This window comes from Acomys russatus, chromosome 24 (assembly GCF_903995435.1).
Source record: "Acomys russatus chromosome 24, mAcoRus1.1, whole genome shotgun sequence".
Taxonomy (NCBI): domain Eukaryota; kingdom Metazoa; phylum Chordata; class Mammalia; order Rodentia; family Muridae; genus Acomys; species Acomys russatus.
The window spans coordinates 50,037,062-50,058,439 of NC_067160.1; the positions used below are offsets into that span (position 1 = coordinate 50,037,062).

General features: G+C 49.3%; 2 protein-coding genes across 10 annotated transcripts in view; one reads left to right on the plus strand and one right to left on the minus strand.

Annotated features, from left to right (window-relative positions):
- Nucleotides 1-21,378, minus strand: part of Rpl12 (ribosomal protein L12) — a 1,083,577-nt gene that overhangs the window by 779,624 nt on the left and 282,575 nt on the right. The gene's annotated exons all lie outside the window — the stretch shown is intronic.
- Nucleotides 1-21,378, plus strand: part of Ralgps1 (Ral GEF with PH domain and SH3 binding motif 1) — a 254,600-nt gene that overhangs the window by 123,054 nt on the left and 110,168 nt on the right. For all 9 annotated transcript variants that reach the window (XR_007832900.1, XR_007832901.1, XM_051166238.1 and 6 more), the window contains exons 6-8: nt 393-482; nt 2,802-2,894; nt 14,944-15,070. Coding sequence is in view for 7 of the 9 variants with exons in the window: in XM_051166238.1 (XP_051022195.1) it covers nt 393-482; nt 2,802-2,894; nt 14,944-15,070 (310 nt within the window). In the remaining 2 variants the exon portion in view is untranslated. The remainder of the gene's footprint in view (nt 1-392; nt 483-2,801; nt 2,895-14,943; nt 15,071-21,378) is intronic.

Here is a 21,378-nt window from a genome sequence, read left to right on the forward strand (position 1 = left end):
TGTCCAGCTTTCCATCTGTTCATCCATCCTATAATCCATCTTCTCCCCACATCTGGATCCTTTTGAGCAGAGTCCAGACTGTGTCATCTCACTGCCGTCTGGGGCAACTGCAGAGCTGCCTGTGCACTGGGGCCCAGCATTGCCCTCGGTGACAAGGACAGTGTCTAGTGCTCACATCCCCATGTGTATGCTAGAGGAGGCAGGGTGGGAGTATGGAACCCATCTGGGGTTAGGTACCACATGGCGCTGTCTACCTCATGTGACCTTGAGTCTTGCTCTCAAAGCTGCCTGGCCATATGGAAATCCTGCAGTGGTGGGTGGGTGAAGGGTGATATGGGCAGCCTGGCATTTAACCATTTCTCTGGGGTGTGTGTGTGTGTTTGACTCTACAGGTCAGTTTTTGGGTTGTGCGAGAAATTCTAACAGCACAGACTTTAAAAATAAGAGCAGAGATCCTGAGCCATTTTGTGAAAATAGCCAAGGTAAGTTGTTTGTTTATTTCTCAAAATGTGTTTCCTCAGAACTTTGGCAGATATTTTGCCTTAGGCCTGCTAAACAGGGGTCCCCATCATGGATGGGAGGCTGTAGTCTGACCTCCTCAGTCAGAGCTGTCTGTGAGGTCCACCCAGCTGCTGGTGCCTTGCATGAGCCTTAGAAATATGCCCTCTCCCATCCCATAATTCTGTGGCCAGTTGTTACCCTTACTTGGACTTGTGGTGTCTGCATGTGGCCCAGTGGTTCCCTGGGATCTGTTCACTTTCCTTTGGGTTTTTCCAGTGCTAAGGGTTGATGGATTATAGTTAGCCTCAATACCTTTGGTCTAGTTATGTCCTGCACGCTTGTATTGACAGGGAACCCCACACGTATTATGAGATAAGGCCTGGACCAGTTGTACCTGCTGCCCCTGTTCAGATAGGCTCCATCCATTCTGCTTGCCAGGCCTTCCTTTCCCCTCCTCTCTTCTCATTTCTGCCTGTCAGGCTGGGCCATGCTGTGGCTTTCCTGGATCACGTTAGCAGTACCCTGTTCCCGCTACCTGGGCCTGCCAGACTCTCCACAGTAGCGCTGTTCTACCTAGTTCATGGCTTCCTTCAAGTCACATGTTGTCTTCCCACCTCAATCCCAGAACAAAGCTGCCCTGGACTCAGGCCCTTTGGTGCCGGGTTGAGTGACAGCTGCTGTGCCAGTGTGATTAAAGGCCCTGCCACAGGGCATCGCCCCATTTGCACAGCAGGAAGGAGCGGTGCAGAGAGGTATCTATCCTCAGCGGAGTTGCTGTGCCCTCCGTCCCCAGAAGGCTAAGGGCAGCAATCTCTAGCTCTGCCAGGGGCAGAGGTCAGTGTCCTGTGGAGTCTCTGGAAACACTTGGTGCTGGTTGTGGCTGGGTCAGAAGAGGATGCTGGTCATGCTTCAGTCCTCACACAGTTCCTGTTTGGAAATGAACATAGGGAGCCCAAAATGACCCTCTTTAATCTCTGCCTTCTCCCTCACTGAGGAGTATCATGTTGCTTGTCCACCAAGAGTTCTGGGTAGTGTCCCTCCCTCCCTGAGCATTGGTTTTCCATCTCTAAAAGAGAAAGGGGCAGATTAGGTAATGTTCCGGAGGCCTTTCCACTCTGGGAGGAGAGTCTTTGGCATGCACTGCAAGTCAGATGCTCAGCTATAACCTCCCTGGGAACATCTCTTCTTACATACAGGAAACATGCTTCTAAATCGAAGCATGATTTTGTGTGGTCATGTCCATGTTTCCAAGTAGAGGCAGAATTGTGGGTCCAGGCCCAAAGTCTTCTCTGTTTATCTTGCCTACTGAGCCGGGCTTTGTGCAAAGTACAGGTGCAGGTGGTTTATCCGCGCTCCCAGAGTATACATGTAGGAGCACAGGCATTTGAGAACATGGTTAGGAGAGGCCTGGTTAGAGGAAGGACCACCTGAGGCTGAAGGTACCCAAGACTAGGTGTGAGGGAGATCAGGGTTCCAGGTCGGGAAGACACAGACCTGCCTGGTGTGAGACACGCTCCGTCTCAGGTGCCACAGATACAATAGTCATCACCCTCAGTTTAACTCCAAGGACACTGAAAGGCAGAAGGCCGGGGTCACTTACCAAAGGAAACACAAGCAGAAGGAGCTGGCCCTGGTCCACAGAGCCTCCTCGCTAGAGCAGGCTTCACTGCCCACAAAGAGGGAGAAACAAGACCTATCTCACCAGCAAGTATGCTTCAGCGTAAGAGACAAGAACATTTCTCTGCCCTGACTCTGGGCTGTGTCTGAGTCTGTGTCCTCTATGGTGAAGTACTTGTCTGAGACTGAAGTGACACCATGTGTCCTCACTCATTTGGACTCTGGTTCAAAGGCTCCCAGGCAAGGGCCTGTCCAGCTGAGAGCCATTGCGCAGATTGACGGCATCTTCCCTGGCCTCCTCCCCATCCAGGGTTAAGGTAATCGCTCCACAAGCTGCCGATGCTGTTGGCACACTGGGATCTTCCCACAGAAGCCCACTGAGGCAGGTTCAGAGGCAGATAAAAACATAAAGGGATTATCCAGTCTCCAGCCATGTTTCTGTCCAGCAGGCTGACAAACCAGATTATGAAATCTGGCAAGTGTTTTAGATGGAGACTCACCTCCTGAAAAAATGGGAGGAAAAGAGCATATGTTTCCTATGAACTTCCTAGAATTTTATTTTCTATTTGAGATATTTTAAGTGTAACTGAATTTCATAAATATGACATTTGGTAACACTCAAGCATGTTTTGTTCTGTTGTCCATGGCAGCAAAATAATGTATTTCATATCTTTTTCCCCCAGAAACTTCTAGAACTCAACAACCTTCATTCTCTCATGTCTGTGGTGTCAGCATTACAAAGTGCTCCTATCTTCAGGCTGACAAAAACCTGGGCTGTAAGTTAACCTTCCTTGGTCTGTCCTTTGATTTTGTTCCCACTAAATGTCTGCATGGCTGAAACCCCAGGCTTTCCCTCATGGACAGTGTGCTTTGTTAAGGACAGTATAGTCCCCGGGAACTAAGGAGCCATTTTCTGGGCATCCCCATAGCCTCAGGGACCCCAGCCCCACTTGGTTCCAGGGAGTGGGGCGGGTGCTGATGTGACTGGGTTTGGAAGGCCTCAACAGATCTTCCTGGACCTGTGGACATCGTCCATGCTGGCTGGGCTCCACATGTGACCTCTGCCCTTGCCTTGGCCACTTTGCATCACTGGCAGGCTCCACATTGCCCTTGAAAAGGTCTGGGGAATTGATGGCTTGCAGCTGCCGTGGGTCACTGGCCATATAGCTCAGAGTTCTCTGGAGAAACCTGTGACCCTCGTGTAGGAAAAAACGATTTCTTTCCTTTTTCTTTTTTCATCCTAAGGCTTTGGATAATTTCAGCTCAGAGGTGGAGTCTGATAGTTATATAATTGAGTCTGTAGGAAAGTTTTTCTGCTGTAAAAATACTTTAAAAATATCTCAGACCTCTTTATCCTCCTTAGCTGGCACAGTGCCTGCCGTGGGGGAAGTAATCACCATTTCCATAGTTCATTAACATTTACCTCCTGGCCTGCTTGGTCCAAAGCCTTTCATGGGGGGGGAGGGGGGAAGGGGGGCACGGAGGGGGGCGGGTACGACACGGTCCAGGCCTTTCAAGACCTGTTTATGTCCCAAGGACTGACAGAACTGTACAGAATTGCTAGACATGTTTGATCAACTCATTTTGACCTTCTCTCTGCTAGTCTAGGGGTGGGCTGTTTCCTACTTGGCTGGCTCAGGGCCTCTAAGACGCATAAGGATTATACTGTAGGAAATCTAAACTGAGCCTTGCTTCTTCTGCTTGTAAGATATCTGGCTGGAGTAGACGAGTCTGAGAAGTGTCAGCCTATACTGGTCAGAGCCTGGGCCTCCTTTCCCATCTGTGCTCTGGACAGTTGGCTTGGAGTACTGGGTTTCTGCCAGTGCTTTGTAGAGCCCTAGGGCCCCTTAGAGTTGTCTTAGGGACCATCCAGAGGTGAAGGAGAGGAGTGAGGGTATCAAGCCGATGACCCAGCCTCCACCAGAGCAGCCTGTTTCCATCTGGGGCTTCTGGGTGAATTGTAGATGAGTGGTGGTTTTGGAGGTCAAAGCAAATTTGGAAGCTACTGTCTCTGCAGTTGCTGCCAGCCCTGTGATTCTAAGGCCATCTGAGCAGCGAGGTCTTTTTTCCCCCTTCGGAAGCTTTTGGACATTCTTTCTAAAATGACTTTTCCATGGCTGAGGTGCTGTTACAGCCTCTTGGGCTGCTGGGAGCCCTGCAGGCACCCAGAGGGCTGAGCTTTGGCTCCCTTGTGTCTATAGACCTTACTGTGGACAGTGCTGTGACCCGCAGTGAAGCTGTAGTGTACCCCAGAGGGTGCTGTTTTCTGCTGGGCTGTGGACAGTGTCGGCTCAGAGTAGCATTAGGACTGTGTGGTTTCTCAAGTGCAGCTCACTGGGCTGGGCCCTGCACTGCAGTTTTGGGTTTATGCTGTAAGGAAAATGAACCCCCACAGTTACTCGGGAAGCCTGGACCAAGCACTCACACAGGACTGCTGGCTCTGCCACCTTGGGGCGTGTGGCTGACAGAATGCAGGGAGCTGTGGTCCCATCCTACCAATGTTCAGGAGACTTGGGGGCTGCAGTTGTCTCTCTTTTTCTAAGAAGCCTTCCCACTGCACCCACAGCTGGCAGGCAGGCTGCTTCCCTGCCTACAGCAGGTGGGAAGACACAGCATTCTAGGGAAGCTGTGCACACTGTGTGGATTATAGCCTTAGCATCCCCAAGTCACTGGGGCAAGAAGTGATTCATTCTCAGAAAAGCTTTTATGTGGCTTTGCTCTCCTGCTACCCAGCTCTCTTGGTAATCCAAGATCATCCTTGGTACAGAGCATTGGTGAACAGAGTGGCCCAAACCCATTCTTTCCCCTCTCAACTGTTGTTTCCAGGCCCAATGGAAAGGACAACTCTGTGTCACTGCACATGATAGAGAAACCTTGTGCCCCACCACCCTGTCTGCCTCCTGCTTCTTCTGCCTCGGGTGCCACTCAGCATGCACTTGTCTGAGCTATCTTGATATCCTAAATTGTATTCTTTTTATGTCTAGTGATGAGATTGACCATAGAAATGTTGCTTCTTCCTTCTTCTCATGTCCCTTGAGCTGGGACCTCTGAGACTCTATGGGGCCACAGGGCAGGCAGGAGCAAGGGGGTCCAACAGCCGAAGCATCTGGTGCTTTCGTAGTCCTTGTTTTGCAAAAGAAGATACTGAGGATCTAGGAGGTGGGGTGGCCAAAGATTCCGAGCTGGTAAGTGCCAGCACCAGTGAGACACTGACTGTTGGATGTTATAGTCTAGTTGCCCACCATGTAGGCCCTTGTGATGGTAGAAGGTGTAATGACATCAGGCCTGTGCTGATAGGGCGATACCCTGCTTAGAAAGTGGGGTTGAGAGATGTGGCTGATCCACTGAGCATGTTTTGCCTGAGTGTTGTCCTTGGGAGTGCATTGAAACCCTGGATATCTGGGAAGCCTAGATGGAAGAGGGCAGTGTCCAAGCAGGAGGCCTGCTGCTTGGCTAACCTCTGTGGGAGACCTTTAAGTACTGGTCAGTCAGACACTAGGTAGGTCAGGGTAGCCAGTGAGTCTGTCTATGCACAGAACTGACTGAAACTGAGCACATAGTAGGATCTAAATAAATGGTGGCTGGATCCATAAACAGGGAGTTATGGTTAGCCTGGAAAAACACAGGCTGTAAGTGACTTATTCCAGAGGAGGTGGGGCTGCTTTGGAGTACTGCTGCCTCAAAGCCAGGAAGCCTAAGCAAGAAACCATACTTACTGGCCAATTCTTATTTCCTGAGTACACATCACCTTGCACCTCTCATTCATTCTGCAGATCAAATACTTACTGAGTGTGTACTCCATGCCAGGCTCCGGGGCTCATGCTGTGCTCCGTGGCTTTCTATGATCTGGGAAAGACACACACTCTTCCCTGGCTGCACAGAGTTAGCAAGGAGTGTTGGTTGGATGCATGAATAATTAGCAAGGAGCATCGAGGCAGGAGTGAACTTAGACTGCAGTAGGCATGGCTGGAGAAGGATGTCACTTTTTACATGGGCACTCGGGAGCCCTCCCCCAAACCCTTTATGCCATGGCTTGAATGACAAAAGCAGGAGCAACCATGGAGGGTGAGGGGCTGGGGATAGCTGGTGCCCAGGCATACCCGGAGAAGGGCCCACAGGTAAGTGTGGCTGGGCTTAGTCTGGGACAGAGGACAGATAGCGGTCTAAGTGCACAGAAGGGCTTTGAACAGGAGATGGACATAGTTTAGGTTAGTGACCTAGATGGGCATCATACAGCCTCAGCATTCCCACTCGCCCATATCCAGTGAGTCAGGGTCACTGAGTGCTGCACTACAGCAGATGGATGCTTCCTCCACCGGAAGCCACTTGCCAGACACTGAAGCTGGCAGATGTGTGGCATTCCTGTGCTTTGGACCTGAGACTCATTTGTCCAGGAAGTGCCACTGCTCTCTATGTCTTTAGCAGCACTATTGGCAACTCTCCTTTGACGTGGTAGAGGAGGCTGAGGGAAGCCTGGCATGCCAGTCTCGGATGACTCTGAGCCTTGGTGTAGATGGAAGTTGAGCCAGGTGAGGCAGATGAGGAGATGGAAGGCCAAGGAAGGCAACGGTGGAAGCCCCTGGTCATTACTCCTGTCAGTGTGTAGGGGCCCGCCTGGAACTGCTTTCCTGGTCCTCCCATCACTGCACAGGAGCCCATCTGGAACTGTTCCTCAGAAGTTCCACACTGTGGCTGGGGAAGCCTGGCAGTGCTGTAGCATTGGGCATTCCCCATCCACCACCTCCTGAAAAGCCTTTCTCCTCAGGCTTAGCCTACCTTTCGCTCTCCGACAGCTGCCTTCTTTTGTGACTGTGGCTGCAGAGGTTCTGTAAGGTTCTGGCCTCGGTCTTCACCTTGCTCTTTCCTTCCTTGGTGAGTGTACCAGCTTGGAGAGCTTCAGCAACAAGTGTGTGTTGTTCAAGCCCAGCCTCCTCTTCTGAGCCCCACACCCACTGCAGTGCCTGCTCCATGCAGCACCAGCCCTGCGATGGTGTGTACCTTTGACCTTATAGATTCAGAATGTCTAAAATCAGATGGGGGACTCTGGAAGAGAGACACTGCCAGGATACCTTCTTCACAAACTGTGGTTTAGACCTTTGGGCAAATGGTAGGCTGAGATGATGAGGAATAAGGCCTCCTTTCCCTGTCTCCTTGCTACCCCATGGGAACACAATGCTGCATAAAATATAGCCACGTTAATATACCAACAAACAGAGCCATACTGCAAGCCAAGAAAAAGAAGTCACCAAGGGCTAAAAATAAAGTGTGAGCTGTGTCTTGGAGCCGTGAGCTGTTAAGATGGGGCCCAGACTCAGAGGGCAAAGTCCCAGCTTCAGGCCCCACCACAGGGGTGCTAGAAATAAACTGCTCACAGCCATCTGTTGTCATGTTACCCCAACAGAAGCTATGCAGTCACGAGGTCCCAAAGGAGGGAAGACAGTGTAATCCTCATCCTTATGTGGCTATGCTTTGGGGTCTGCATGCGTGAGAGGCCAAGGCTACGTAGAAGAATTGAGGGCCCCAGAGACTGAAAGTAGCCTCATAAAGCAGAGCTGCACTCAGCCTCCATCTTACGGTGAGGATGAAAGTAGACGTGTAAAGCATGTTCAGAGCTGCCCAGCACACAGCACTGTTTTCAGCTCTTCTTGGATGCTCTTAGATGGGCTGCAGAAGCTGCCACCCTGAAAGCAGACCCTATTGATTGGTGCCCTGGACTGTGAGTGACTTCCGTCAGTCTCTCTGCTTCTGGGCTTACCAGTCTGTTCTCATCCATGCTGCAGTGATCTCCCACACACACTCACTTCTGGAGTGTAGACACCTGGTTAAAGAGAGCTTTGCCTTGTTCTCCTTGCCCTGCCTGGCTCCCTGTACAACCTTGCCTGGTCAGAGGCCCCACGTCCTGCTGCTCCTGCAAAGCAGCTCTAATCCATGCCGATGCAATCTTTCTTCAACACCTCCAGCGTTATGGTAACGATTGCCTGCCAGGCTTTAACCATCCGCACATCCAGCCCTCTATTTCAGTGATGCTTTTGAATAAAGGGGAGAGTCTGAGCTTGAACCAGAGGCTTGGTATGTGCTCGTGGGTGATGCACCTGGGGTGTGCTCATGGGCACCAAGAACCTAATAGAGGCTTTCTGACAATGGCACCAAACACTGAACGGCTTCGCTCCTCCTCCACAGCCATCTGATCTCAGTCAGCTTTTGCTGCCTCATCATCTACCTCCCCCAGCAGCGTGGCCATTCAGAGCCTCCAGTCATGTATGCGACAAAACCGAGCTGGCCAGAGGAATTTTCTGTGGACACAGCCACAGTCAGCCCACTCTTCCCCTTTTGGTTAGTATTCCCTGTTCACGTGTCTTGGCTTGTGATCAGTGTCCTGTGAGCAAGTTGAGCTGAAGTAGCTGAGAAAGTACAAAATGGTGGTCTTGTAACCTGGCATGGCTGTGACCATGGCCAAGTTAATACCAGACTTTGCCAAAAGACAAGTTTCCCTCCCTCCCCTACCTTTCTGTTCTTATCCAAAACAGTACTTGCTATATTTTAGGCAACTGCTGGCTCCTTAAACATCTCTCAGTAAACCTATCTCCAGGCCACTTTCCCTGCCTTCTGTGGCCTCTGGTGCCTCTCCAGACCCTTCTGTGCTAAAGGTCCCTGCCTCAAAATAGCTTTGTTCATTCCCTCCTGAGCCATCACAAGGTGTTCTCTCCCTTCCTGTGTCTGCGGGCCCTTCTCAGTGCTCAGCCCAGCTGAGCATGTGTAGAATGCCACTCTCAGACCAGCTCACCCCAGGTGAGCTTGGCAAATGTGTCTGTTAGGAGGTAGACCTTTGCCTCCTGGCTCTACATTGGAGTCTTTTGGGGCCTGTCTCCTGAACTTGTCATTGAATAGAATAAAATAAATAAATAGTAAATACATAATGAAAATTGTCCTGAGAAAATATAATTGAGTGTGTATGTAATATGCCTGTAGGTGTGTATATGTGTCCATGCAACTCTTAAAGGATGATTTTAAAAGATAAAATCCTGATTCCTAGAAGTAGAGAATGAGTATTTGCAAAAGATTTTTCTAACTCTATTTAAGAGGAGACAGCGAGATGTAGTAACTGCAGCATGGAAGCCGAGTGCCCCACCTTACAGCCCAGTCAGAGGGTCTGCAGTCATTTCTAGCATGGATGCCAAATTAGTCAGGATTCCCAGAATGAGTGCCAGTGGTAGCTAAGAGACAAACTTTTTTTTCTGTGGACATAAATTTATTTATATGACTTTTCTATAAGTTAGTTTTCTATCTGTTCAGGTTTAAAATAGCCCTAGGCAAAGGCAGACAGCCCAAATACCACTAAATTTCAAAGTCCCAGCTTTTTCCATAGATGCTGTCCATTGCAGTTGATGTGTGGCACTGTGGTATGACTTGGCAGCCTTTTTGTTTTTCAGAAACAGATACTAAATAGCCAGAGGTTTAAAAAAAAAAAAAAAGCTTAAAAAAATCCCAGTTTAGTTCCTTGCAGATTCCGCACTGAGCTCCTGCGTCCACAGGCCCTGTAGTCTTTCCACACCAGGCAGCAGCAGACATTGGAATTGAAGTCAGATTTCAAGCCAGTTTTAACATATCTGGAGCAACAGGCTCTTTGTTGAAAATAGACCCACGTATGAGGAAATGTTTTCCCCTCAAGGCAAAGGAACACAATACCAATGTCCTCGTCCATTGGAATTGGAGGGACTTTTCTTCACCCTCTGTGGAGATGTGGGCTACTTTACCAGAACGAGCAGGGGCTCAGGAGAGGCAAATAGCAGCCCTGAGAGCCTGAGGAGAACAGCAGGGCCCTCCTGCCTCAGTTGTCCTTTGGAGGGGTCACTGGGCAGTGTGAAAATGAGCAATGAGGGACTTCCTTTTTACCTTGTTACCTGAGTCTGCACTGTCACTGAGGCTGGGACTTGTCTCGGTGCTGATAATATGTAACTCTGCTTCCTGCCTTTGCAGTAGAGGCTGCGGTTTTTAGACACTTTGTTGACATGTTACAAAAGAGCGCTGGGGTTTAGTCCCTGCCACAGTGTGATGATGCTTCAGTTTTAACTCACCAGTTTTTTTGCTTATTAAGGCGTTCCTATCTCCTGCTTCCCTAGACTCTTCAGCTCATTTATTTTGGACTTCCTTGTAATTTTAACAGCACAGATTTTCTTTTAAATATATTTTCCCCTAATAATGGGTTTAGCCTACCTTGAGCTCATGTATATCTTGTCAAAAATCCGTAGCCTTGGCTTCTATTCCCTCTATCGCCTAAGGATTATTGAATGCTCAGAAGTTTCTAGTGGACCCGGTTTCCTCATCATCACTGTTACGTTTCTCTCTGTTCCCTTTGTGTAACTGCATTTCAGCTACATTCCTTCTGTGGGGAGGTATTTGGGGGGCTGGGGAGGGAGTGGAGGAGGAGAGCATGCTCGGCCAGCACCACTCTGCCCTCACAAGATTCACCTGCCAAGTGAGGCACAAAAGCAGCCTTACAATACGTTGGCATGATGGCAGGTATCATGGACAATGTCCCAACACTTCTCAACTTGACTGTGTTTCAAAGTCACAGTCTTTCCGAATGGTGCATGCAGGGTTTTCCACTGCAGCAGATGTTTGATGTTAGAGTTTGACACTGATATTATATAGGCAAAGAGATGCTGTAAAACGCCCCCATGTTATTCCTTACCTATTCCGTGCTGAGCTACCAAGTGCTCTGGCCGCCCCAAGCTGTGAGAGCTTTCATCGGCTCCTTACCTTGTCTCTAAGCAGCAGTGGCTGCAATGTGTGTCTCATTTTAGATAAGGATTTCCTTTCCTGAGGCTTCTTATAAATGCTGAATTCTGAGAGACCCTCAGTTCATGTGAGGGTCACAGTTGCTGGTTTTACCTGTAATAAAAGTTTAAAACATGTGTAAGTGCTGTTATTTTCTGAATAAGCAAACCCTATTTTTAAGTACCTAGATCTGAAAAGAATTTTTTATCAGCATAATACATGCACATTAATTAAAAAAAAAACACCAAGTACTGAAAGGCTTATTGAAACCCCACATACTCCTTGCTTCTCCACTCACGGCCCTTCCCACTCCCTCCCTCTTTAGTGGCAACCCTTCCAGGTTGGTGGTTTCTTCTTGGAGTTTGTGCCACAGCTCCACCCATGTGCATTCACTGCAGCTTCTTGTTCTACCTTCTTTAGGCAGTGTCTGCACATGTTAGCTTAGTTTTCTAGATCCAGCCTACACCTGCCTCCAAAAAGCCATCACAGAAGTTCAACCACCTTTGTTGAGTGAGTATTCAGGACTTTGTGACTAACAGTGTGTCAGCAGGCTTCACTGTGTGGTCAAGAGCTAACCCAGGAGCACTCTGTGCTTTCTTGAATAGCTTACCTGCTTGTTCCAGTTCTCTTTTTTAAAAAGTTACAGTACAGTGAGTTGGCTCAGCAGTTAAGACACTTTCAACTGAGCCCAATGACCTGAGTTCAGTCAGTCCCAGAAACCCATATGGCTGACCGCATGTATCCACACCCCAATAGATAAATGTAAAGGTTCCCTTACCGTATTAGCCATCTATTCCCCAGACTCATACATAATTAAAGTTGTTTATTTCTATTACATAAACCATCCCTCATGCTACAGGTGGGCTACCAGGCAGGTCTTCTGAGCTGGTCCGTGTGGAATCCCATAATACCCCTTACTTTGAGTAAGATCCGCTGACTCTTGTGTCCTATGTCCTCTCTTTTCTGGTTCATTGCTTCATTTTAGTAAAGGAAATTCTCAGGTGGTTGTCAAATGCACCATGGGAAAATCTGTGTTTCCTCATTTTAAAGCAACTTCCTGAAAATTCTAATCATGACCTGATCTCCTTTGTAGGCATAGAATGGAGCCATTGAGGGAGGTTAACTAGATCCAGCCTTTCTGAGTGTGTGAGTCCAGTGAGGACGTAGGAGACAGACCTGTATATGGATGATGGAGAACATAGGCAGTGACCTATGTTCTCAGAGATCAGAGAGCGAGCAGTGCGGGCCACTGGAGTCAGCATGGCTCAGCTCAGAGCGAGCAGTGTGGGCCACTGGAGTCAGCATGGCTCAGCTCAGAGCGAGCAGTGCGGGCCACTGGAGTCAGCATGGCTCAGCTCAGAGCGAGCAGTGCGGGCCACTGGAGTCAGCATGGCTCAGCTCAGAGTGAGCAGTGCGGGCCACTGGAGTCAGCATGGCTCAGCTCAGAAGGAGCAGTGCGGGCCACTGGAGTCAGCATGGCCCAGCTCAGAACAAGCGGCACGGGCCACTGGAGCCAGTATGGCTCAGCCTCAGTTTGAGCAGCAGGATTTGACATCTGGATGAATGTAGATGATTCAAATAAGTCCGTGGGGTTCTAGATTGCATGCATCAGTTAAAAAAAGGAAAAGCTCATTTGAGGGCAGCCTGGTCTACAGATAGCTAGGGCTACACAGAGAAACCCTGTCTCAAAACCAAGTAAAACAAAACAAAACAACAGCTTTCTGGACAAAGGTAAAGGCCCTATTTACCTCTACGTTGGGACACACAAGATCACAAAGTGTGTGGTTTTCTGGGTGTGTGTTATTATTCATCTGGCAGATTTCTCATTCTTAAGTGTCCAGTTCAAATGTAACCTCTCACAGGGCATGGTGGTGCACACTTTTATCCTAGTACTCAGGAGGCGGAGGCAGGGGGATCTTTGTGAGTTTGAGGACAGCCTGGACTACAGACCTAGTTCTAGGACAGCGAGACCCTGTCTTGAAACAAAACAAAACAAAACAAAATCAAATGCTGCTTCTATATATGCCTCTTTTTTCAACATTAAAATATTATTTAATTTATGTGTATTGGTGTTTTATGTGCATGTATGTCTGTGCACCATTTGCATGGCTGGTACCCAGAAGAGGGCATTGGATCCCCCTGTGGTTGGAGTTAGAGATGGTCATGAGCTGTCATGTGGGTGCTAGGAGTCAAGCCTGGGTTCTCTGCAAGATCAACCAGTGCTCTTAACCACTGAGCTGTCGTCTCTCCAGCCCCAATATATGGTTCTTCTGGATGATACTTCTCTTGCAGACAGTTCAGTTCCCATCCACGTACCACTCACTTGCCATGCTGCTGTAAAATATGTCTGCCAGCCTCTCCATTGGACCCTGGGTCCCAAAGATATTTGGACAAGTCACCTAGTCCTAGTGCTGGTGAACCTGAAGTTCAGGTGCCATACCTGCCTCCCTTTTGCCTTTGGGTTCACAGAGGTCAGTTGAGTTGTAAGCAACAGTGCTTTCCACAAAGCCAAGAGGACAGTACCATTTCCTGCCCACTTATCACTGTGATGAGTAGCCTGAAGCCAGCCAGCTAAGCAGAACTGCTCCTAGCATCTGGGCAGTATCCCTGCCCTGGTGTGTCCTGAATGCCTCAGTGGAAAACAAAAGCTTGTTTCTTCTCAATTCCCAGCTGCCTCCCCTTCAGAATAGACTTCTGCCTCTCCTGTGCTGTTCATGGGTTGTAGCTGCCCAAACCCAGTGGACTCTCCCATGGCTAAGTCCTTGTCAGCTCCAGAGACCAAGGGTAGAGGGATCTGATAGAGGCTTTCCAAAGCAGCCTGGAACTCTCTCAGGCACCAAGCACCAATACCCAAGTGTGGATTTGCAGGCTGAGGTCCTGGGAGCTGTACTATGTCCCTTGCTTTCCTGGTTCTGACAGCCATTGTTCCACTTCTCTCTGCTGCACGGGGCTGTTGGACACTGGTCTACTTCAATCGGATGGTCATCGCAGGTCTATTTAGTCATTGTCCTTCCATAGACCCTTGGAATCTCAACGCCAAGCTTGGCCAAAGACATACCAAGTCTAGGGAAGCAAGTCTGTCTAGGGCCTCCTTCATTTACACTCCTGGCCTTAGCCACTAGCTATTGGCCTTCCGCTTCAGAAGCTGGAATTGGGGGAACTTCCCACTTAGCCTCATGTCCTGCCCAAACCACACATCCTGGTGGCCCGGCCCCAGCCCCTTTTCAAGCTCGGCGCCTCTTCTAGACACTGTCCCTCAAAGCATCTTGCCATTTTCTGGCACTAGACGTTGAATTGGGATGTGAAGAGTAACTACCCTGTAAGTCCTCAGCATTGAGTTTTAGACTCCAGGAGTTAAGGGTTCTACCCCTTTTCAGAGGTTCAGTGTGCACACTGAGCCATCCTCCCCCTCAGGTCACCAGCTTCACACACCAAGCCCCCAGTCATCACAGAGCTCGCTTCTCATCTCTGGATGTGCCTGCTCACGCTCAGTCTCTTAATCAGGTGCTCTGTAGAAGTCTGCTAGCGGAAAAGAAGGTTCTTTGTGTGAAACACCATGCCCCATGAACTATGACACAGGTTGGGGGCGCACAGGATGTGGGGGGGGGTCTGGAGGGGAGTCCCACGTTGCAGCACTGTCATGTCCTCGTGGCACACCCACTTGAGTCATGTGGTAGTTGGTGACATCTTTCAGCATAAGGTGTGTGGGGGAAGAGGCTGGCTAGAGCTCAGAAATAACCCTCCTGGGGACCCTGTGCTGTTGTAGAGTATGTGTCCCCACTGAGATCAGTGTCATGTGTATTGAAAGAGTTAGCTAGCACCGTGTGGCCAATAGACAAGACATCTCCAGGGCTTGACTCCTGCAAGGCTATGGAACAATGAGGCTGATGCCGTGGAGTTCCCCATCTCTGCCTTTTGAAATCGGTGCTTCTGTCCAGACCTTGAGACATTGTGGGCACACATTCAGGCTTTTCCCTTTGCCCTTTTATCACAGCCCCCTCCCATCAGGTTTCCCCTGCTTAGGTACTATAACTTCTTTCATTCCAGCTTTTGAATCGCAAAGACAAGACCACTTTTGAGAAGCTGGACTACCTGATGTCCAAAGAGGACAACTACAAGCGGACGCGGGACTACATCCGAAGTCTGAAGATGGTGCCCAGCATTCCCTACCTAGGTATGAGTCTCAGCTGTCTTATTTTACTATTATGTTTCCAAGTGACATGCTCGGTGCCAAATAAGATGTTTTTATAGTTTCTAGTTGAGATGTTTCCAAGAAGCATCAGGGACCATGGATAAAGAGGTAATTTGATTGGCTCCTTGGGTTGGAACAGGCTGTTGATGCTTCCAGGGTAGGAACACTGGTGAGGGGGAAACAAGGATGCTCTGTCTTACATCCCTGGACTCTGAGGGCCCCAGGCCCCCAGGCTGTGAGGGCCCCAGGTCCCCAGGCTGTGAGGGCCCCAGGCCCCCAGGCTATGAGGGCCTCAGGTCTGCAGGCTGTGAGGGTCCCAGGCCCCCAGGCTGTGAGGGCCCAGGCCCCCAGGCTGTGAGGGCCCCAGGTCTGCAGGCTGTGAGGGCCCCAGGCCCCCAGGCTGTGAGGGCCCCAGGTCCCCAGGCTGTGAGGGCCCCAGGTCCCCAGGCTGTGAGGGCCCCAGGCCCCCAGGCTGTGAGGGCCCCAGGTCCCCAGGCTGTGAGGGCCCCAGGCCCCCAGGCTGTGAGGGCCCCAAGTCTGCAGGCTGTGAGGGCCCCAGGCCCCCAGGCTGTGAGGGCCCCAGGTCTGCAGGCTGCAGCCTGGATGGGTCATGGTGTCCACAGTCAGCCACTTGCTGGCACATTCAGATCCTCCCACTCTGGGGCCACCTGTTCTAGTTCTCTGGATACTGATTCAAATGAAATCCTAGTAACAATTGCTAAGTTTTCCAGTTATAAAGTACTATCCGTCATTATAGGAATTGGGAGAAGAAGAATGCCTCTGTAGTCATCCACTGAAAGATATTTTGCTTTGTATCTCACTCCTTTCAGCCTGTTCAAAGATCTGTTCACACGTGTCAGATGCCTCATGCTGTGCGTACTGTGTGCTGGGGCTCCGTGCCTCCTATTGGGTTTGTCAGACTCTTCTCTGCTGTTGACGTTTGTGCTCTGTGTGGTGAGCATCCTCAGACTGTAAAGCTCGGCGTGCGTGTGCTTGTGGCCATTGCTACTTGAAAGAGCAGGTGACTGGATCAGCCTCTGTGTACAGAGGACACCTTAGAGGGGTTTTGGGTTTTGAAACAAGACAAGGTCTTGCTGCTGCCGCCACTTCTTCCTCTTCTTCATTCTTTCTTCTTGTTCTTGTTCTTTTTGTTTTGTTTTTGAGACAGGGTTTTTCTGAGTAGCTTTCGCTGTCCTGGAACTTGCTCTGTAGACCAGGCTGGCCTCGAACTCACAGAGATCTGCCTGCCTCTGCCTTCTCAGTGCTGGGATTAAAGGAGTGCGCCACCAGTGCCTGGCAGGCATTTTCATTTCAAATCTATTTTTTTCTCCTTTTTAATCTTGCCAGTTTGATACATGAAAAATGCTGTTTATAGTCTGGTTTTCAGGGGAAAATCTATCTTGTTCTGGTCTGAAAGAGTTTTAATATCCAGAGAAGGACAGCCTTTTCTAGAAGTGACTCCTGATGCTGCCAATTAGTACAGTTATTTTCCAGTACCTTCAGAAACATTTTCTGTAAGTTTTGTATTTTTTTAGAAGCAGGAAACTGTCTATTTGACCAAATCTTTCAAAATTATTAGCATGGAGGCTTTTTCCTCATAACTGTTTACCATAGTGTGGTATGCAATTTTCCTATAAAATATTAACTTCTCTCTATATATGATTTGTTTGTTTGTTTGTTTGTTTGTTTATAAATAAGGTCTTGGATGTCTTAGAACTCAATGTGTAGACCAGGCTGGCCTCAGACTCATAGAGACCTACCTGCCTTTGCCTCCTGAGTGCTGGGATTACAGGAGTATTTGCTTTTTGTGGTCCTTGTTTGTTTATATTGTTGCTTCTCCCCCATACCTCTCCTCCCCTCCCCTCTCCTCTTCTCTTCTCCTCCCCTCCCCTTCCTTCCCCTCCCCTCCCCTCCTCTACTCTTGTCTGCCCTGTCGGGAGTTTGTCTGTTGATCTTCCTAAATAATTAAATTTTAGATTTGGGATTTTTAAAAAAAATCAGTCATATTATCTTTCTGCTTTTGAATTTACTACATTTTCTTAATCTAGGGTGTGTATTTTCTTTTCCACATTTTATTTCCTTTGAAATCGATAATAAAGCATTTTTTAATTGACAGTAATAATCTTGGTGCTATATAAATATCCCTTTTAATCATGACATCCTAATTTGATGGGGTAAGGATATATAAATATATACATGTACATATGTACTTATGTATGTATGTATACATGTACATATGTGTGTGTGCATGTGTGTATGTATGTATGTATGATATATAACTCATAATGCTTTGAGCATGGTTTGAGTTTAGTATTGTAAGTTGCTTCCCGGGCGTTACCCAATATGCGAGGCTTTGCTTTTATTCTCTCTGTTTCTCTTTTGTTCCCTGTGGAATCATCTCCTTTCCCGTTCTCTTCTTCTGGCTTGCTATAAGCTGCCATGTGTCTGTGTTTGGTGGCTGTCCCAAGAGGGAGAGCATGAATGTATAGAGCTCTTACAGCTGGTTCCACTTTGCAAGTCTCTCATCTAGGAAAGGTATTGGTGGTACAAAAGTGTGGGAGAGGGGGAGCTGCTGCCATGTGATTCAGGCAAAGCAGGTATCCCAGTGGGATTAAGAATGGTGTTTTTCCCCCCCAGCTCTCTCATTTATTTTTCCTGAGACATGATTCCATATATTTCAGGATGGCCTTGAAGTTACTACGCAGCCAAGGATGGTCTTGAACCCCTGGTCTTTCTACCTCCATCCCTGCAAGGGCCATATTCTCTAGGAATAACTGGGAGAGCAGTTGCGTGTTGCTTGCCCTCCATGTCTAGCCCTTTGCTATCCCTTTGGCTGTGTAATCCCATTGCATGATCTCAAGAGCCAAGGCACTGAGGTTTCCAGGAGTCATGCAACTTGAAAGTGCAGAGCCAGCCAATCGTAGTGGCACACGCTTTTAATCCCAGCACTCGGGAGGCAGAGGCAGGTGGATCTTTGTGAGTTCGAGGTCAGCCTGGTCTACAAAGTGAGTATCCAGGACAGCCAAGGCTACACAGAGAAACCCTGTCTTGAAAAACCTTAAAAAAAAAAAAAAAAAAAAAAAGAGGAGGAGGAGGAGAAGAAGAAGAAAGAAAAAGAAAAAAGAAAGTGGCAGAGCCAGGGCAGGGTCCACATGGACAGGTCATAAGCTCTAAAATCTCGACACTGTCCTTTCCCATCTCAACTGTTCAAGTCAGCATTTTCCTCCCCCTCCCTTAACAAGTTACCTGTTGAGTCTCTGTGACTTGGGGCATGTAAGTGGCCACTGTCAGGGTCATATGAAGTAGATGGATTGTTCCGCTGTTCCTGTGATGTGGATAGCAAAGCAGTGTTGTCTTGGGGCTTCCTAGACCCTCAGTCAGTCTACTCTGGTCTCTGGGACCCTTGCCACTTAGCCTGTCTGGACAGATCCAGCCCTCCCTGTCCCGGATCACCTTTCTCTAGAAGGTGTTTTACAGAGGCTCCCTGAGTCCTCTGCTTGCCTGTTCTGGCTCTGAGTAAGCCTCTCATGTGGTCATGTTCCTGCCCTTCAGCCTTCAGATGGCGCCATTCCCCTGACACGGTTAGGCTGCCCTTCTCATCTGGAAGCAGAACAACCCTAGCACAGAAGGGGCAGAGGAGAGAAGCAGGATGCGTCTGGGCCTACTGCTTCCTGTTCTCAGGATGGAGTGACCATGGGCACTTCACCATGTGCCAAAGATGTGCTGAGGCTCAGGGCCTCCCTCCTCTGCTGTCTGACCTCCATGGGCCCTGCTGGTTGGATCCTCTTGAAAACCCAACCTGTCTAGAGTGGATGTGTTTATCTAAATGGGAGCAGTTATATAATCCCAGCAAAGGACAATACAAGGGAAAAAATGTCCAAGCGGTTTGTTTTCCCCTGGCAGAGTCTCATTACAGTTCTCTTCCAGGGTGGGAGGAGAGACACTTGGCCAGCCCCTGATGCTCCAGGCTGCGCTGATGATGCCTGCTTCCTGCTGCAGCAGGTGTCCATCTCTATCCACAAGGGTAGCTTCCCTCTCTTAGCCCTCTGAGGAAGGTCTGATCTTAGCCTAGTCCCCGAGACTCTTCCCGGGTGTATGTGTCACACGTGAAGCCAGCTTCACTGGTCTTCACAGTTGTCCCCAACTTAACCCTGCTCTTTTTCTCCTCCCCACTTCAGAGACAGCTGGCTGCACTTTAGTATCCTGAGTACCCCAGAAAGCATGATTTAAAATACTGAGGGACTGGAGCAGTAGCTCTGCCAGAGAATGAAGGTTTGCTTCCCAGCACCAACATGGCAGCTCACAAATGTCTGTACCTCCAGCTCCAAGGGATCCAACTTCCTCTTCTGGCCTCCGAGGGCTCTAGACACACATGTAGTGCATAGACATACAGGCAGACAAAACACCTGTACACATAAAATAAATTTAAAAATTAAAACAAAACATTGAGAGAAAAACATATTAAAAACAAAACCAGACTTTGCGTTAGTTTCTTCCAAACTGAAATAATTCAGGGGAATGGGCTGGCCGCTTGTCCCTCAGTTTATGTCATGGCTCCTCCCTCAGCACATGGTTCTGATGGACACGGGAAGGAGCGTGGGGAAGAGTGCTGGAAAACGACGTCACCACTTCTAAGTCACTGTCTTGATCTAGAGGTATTTGGTTTTTCACTACTCGTTGTTCCTTCCAGAAAATAACTAAATAAAATGAGGAATGTGATGGATTTGAAATGTTTTTCTGCTGATCTCAGAGTACCATAGCCATGTGGAAAATTGTGTAGTCTCAAGGAACAAAGAGCCCGGCATCCTGGCAGCCCTGAGGAGCAGAGCACCCCAAAACATCCTGGTAACTTACTCGGACCTTGAGTGCATGAAGGAAAGTTCTAGAGCCTCAGCTACTCCTTCAAATAAGCCAGGCCTTCCACTTGGAAAATAAGGCCCTTATTTTTAAATTCTGAAGTTTAGAAGAGAGGCAAGTTCTTTGTAAGCAACTGGGTCAAGCGGCCAGAAACTAAAAGAGCCTTAAAAAAAAAATCTGTGCCCTCAGATGCCCAGTATCTCCTAGAACAGCAAGTGTCCTTAATGGACGCTCTGGTGGGGTCAGTCACACCTCACAGACTAGCTCTGAGCACTAGCTGTGTGCAAGGAATGAGAAAAGAGCTGAACATTATGAGGTAGACGCAGAGCGACCCACCTGGGCTGGGATATAGAGCAGGTTTTCCAGTGAGGAATGGAGCCTGCCTGGGTGCAGGGTGGGGGCTGAGGGCTCCTGACAGGCAGCAGCTGCTTATGCTAGACCTCTGAGTTGGGGAAACATATTTGGCAGAAAAACTGGCTGGAGAGTCAAGAATGGGGGCAGGGAAGTGTGTCAGAAGAGGCGGCTGGATGGGATGGAGGGAGCAGATCCCCGAGGGGCTGGACCCAAGGAGTGGGGAGCCGAGGCTGTGACCTGGCTGGCTAGAGGCAGTGGGGACTGGGAAGCTTTACGCAGAGGCACTGCTCTGGGTTTGCATCGTGCATACATCTTGGTGACTGAAGCACACTGAGTGGCTTCCAGGGAGTCTGGCTGGAGGAGAAAAGACCTGCCAGGGCTCATGTATAAGTGTGTGATGAATCACCGCTGTTTAGAGTCCTCGGCGTGGGGTGGGGTGGAGGATGGGGCTTTACAGACTGCTCATCTGACAGCAGAGCCTTAGAGAGACCCAAGGGCAACTGAGCACAGCCCTTGACCTCGTGGAGAGCCACAGCCTGGTCCTGGGCCTTGAGAATTCAGGTGTGCTGTTGACCGCACTTCCTTTTATAGAGGTGAAGGCGTGAGCATGGGGTGCAGACAGTGCTTGCAGAGCTGAGGCACACTATCTACCCTCAGAGACATTCCTCTGAGTAGCCATTACCCCAGCGCATCGGAGGTAGCTGTGGGTAATGAAGCTGACTCCGGCTTGACCAGCGCTGAGTGTAGTCTCTTTCTTAGTGTCCAGCAGGGAACGTTCCTCCCACACGCCGGAGCCCAGCCTTTTCTCAGGTCCCCACCCTGTGTGCTTCGGAGAATCCCCCAGGAACACTCATTTGTTCCATAGCTCCTGCCCAACAGTTGCTGGTGCCACCATTTCCCTGACCCCTCCCCTTCTCTTTGTGTGGTTGCCTCCTGCCTTCCTGCCTGCCTCAGCAGGGGCAGCAGGTCCTAAGCGTGGAAAGGGGCTATCAACGCCACAGAGAAGGTCTGAGCTAGATTTGGGGATGCCATGGCCCTCCATTCTCCTCTCTGTCCCAGCGGCCACAGTCCCGCAGGGG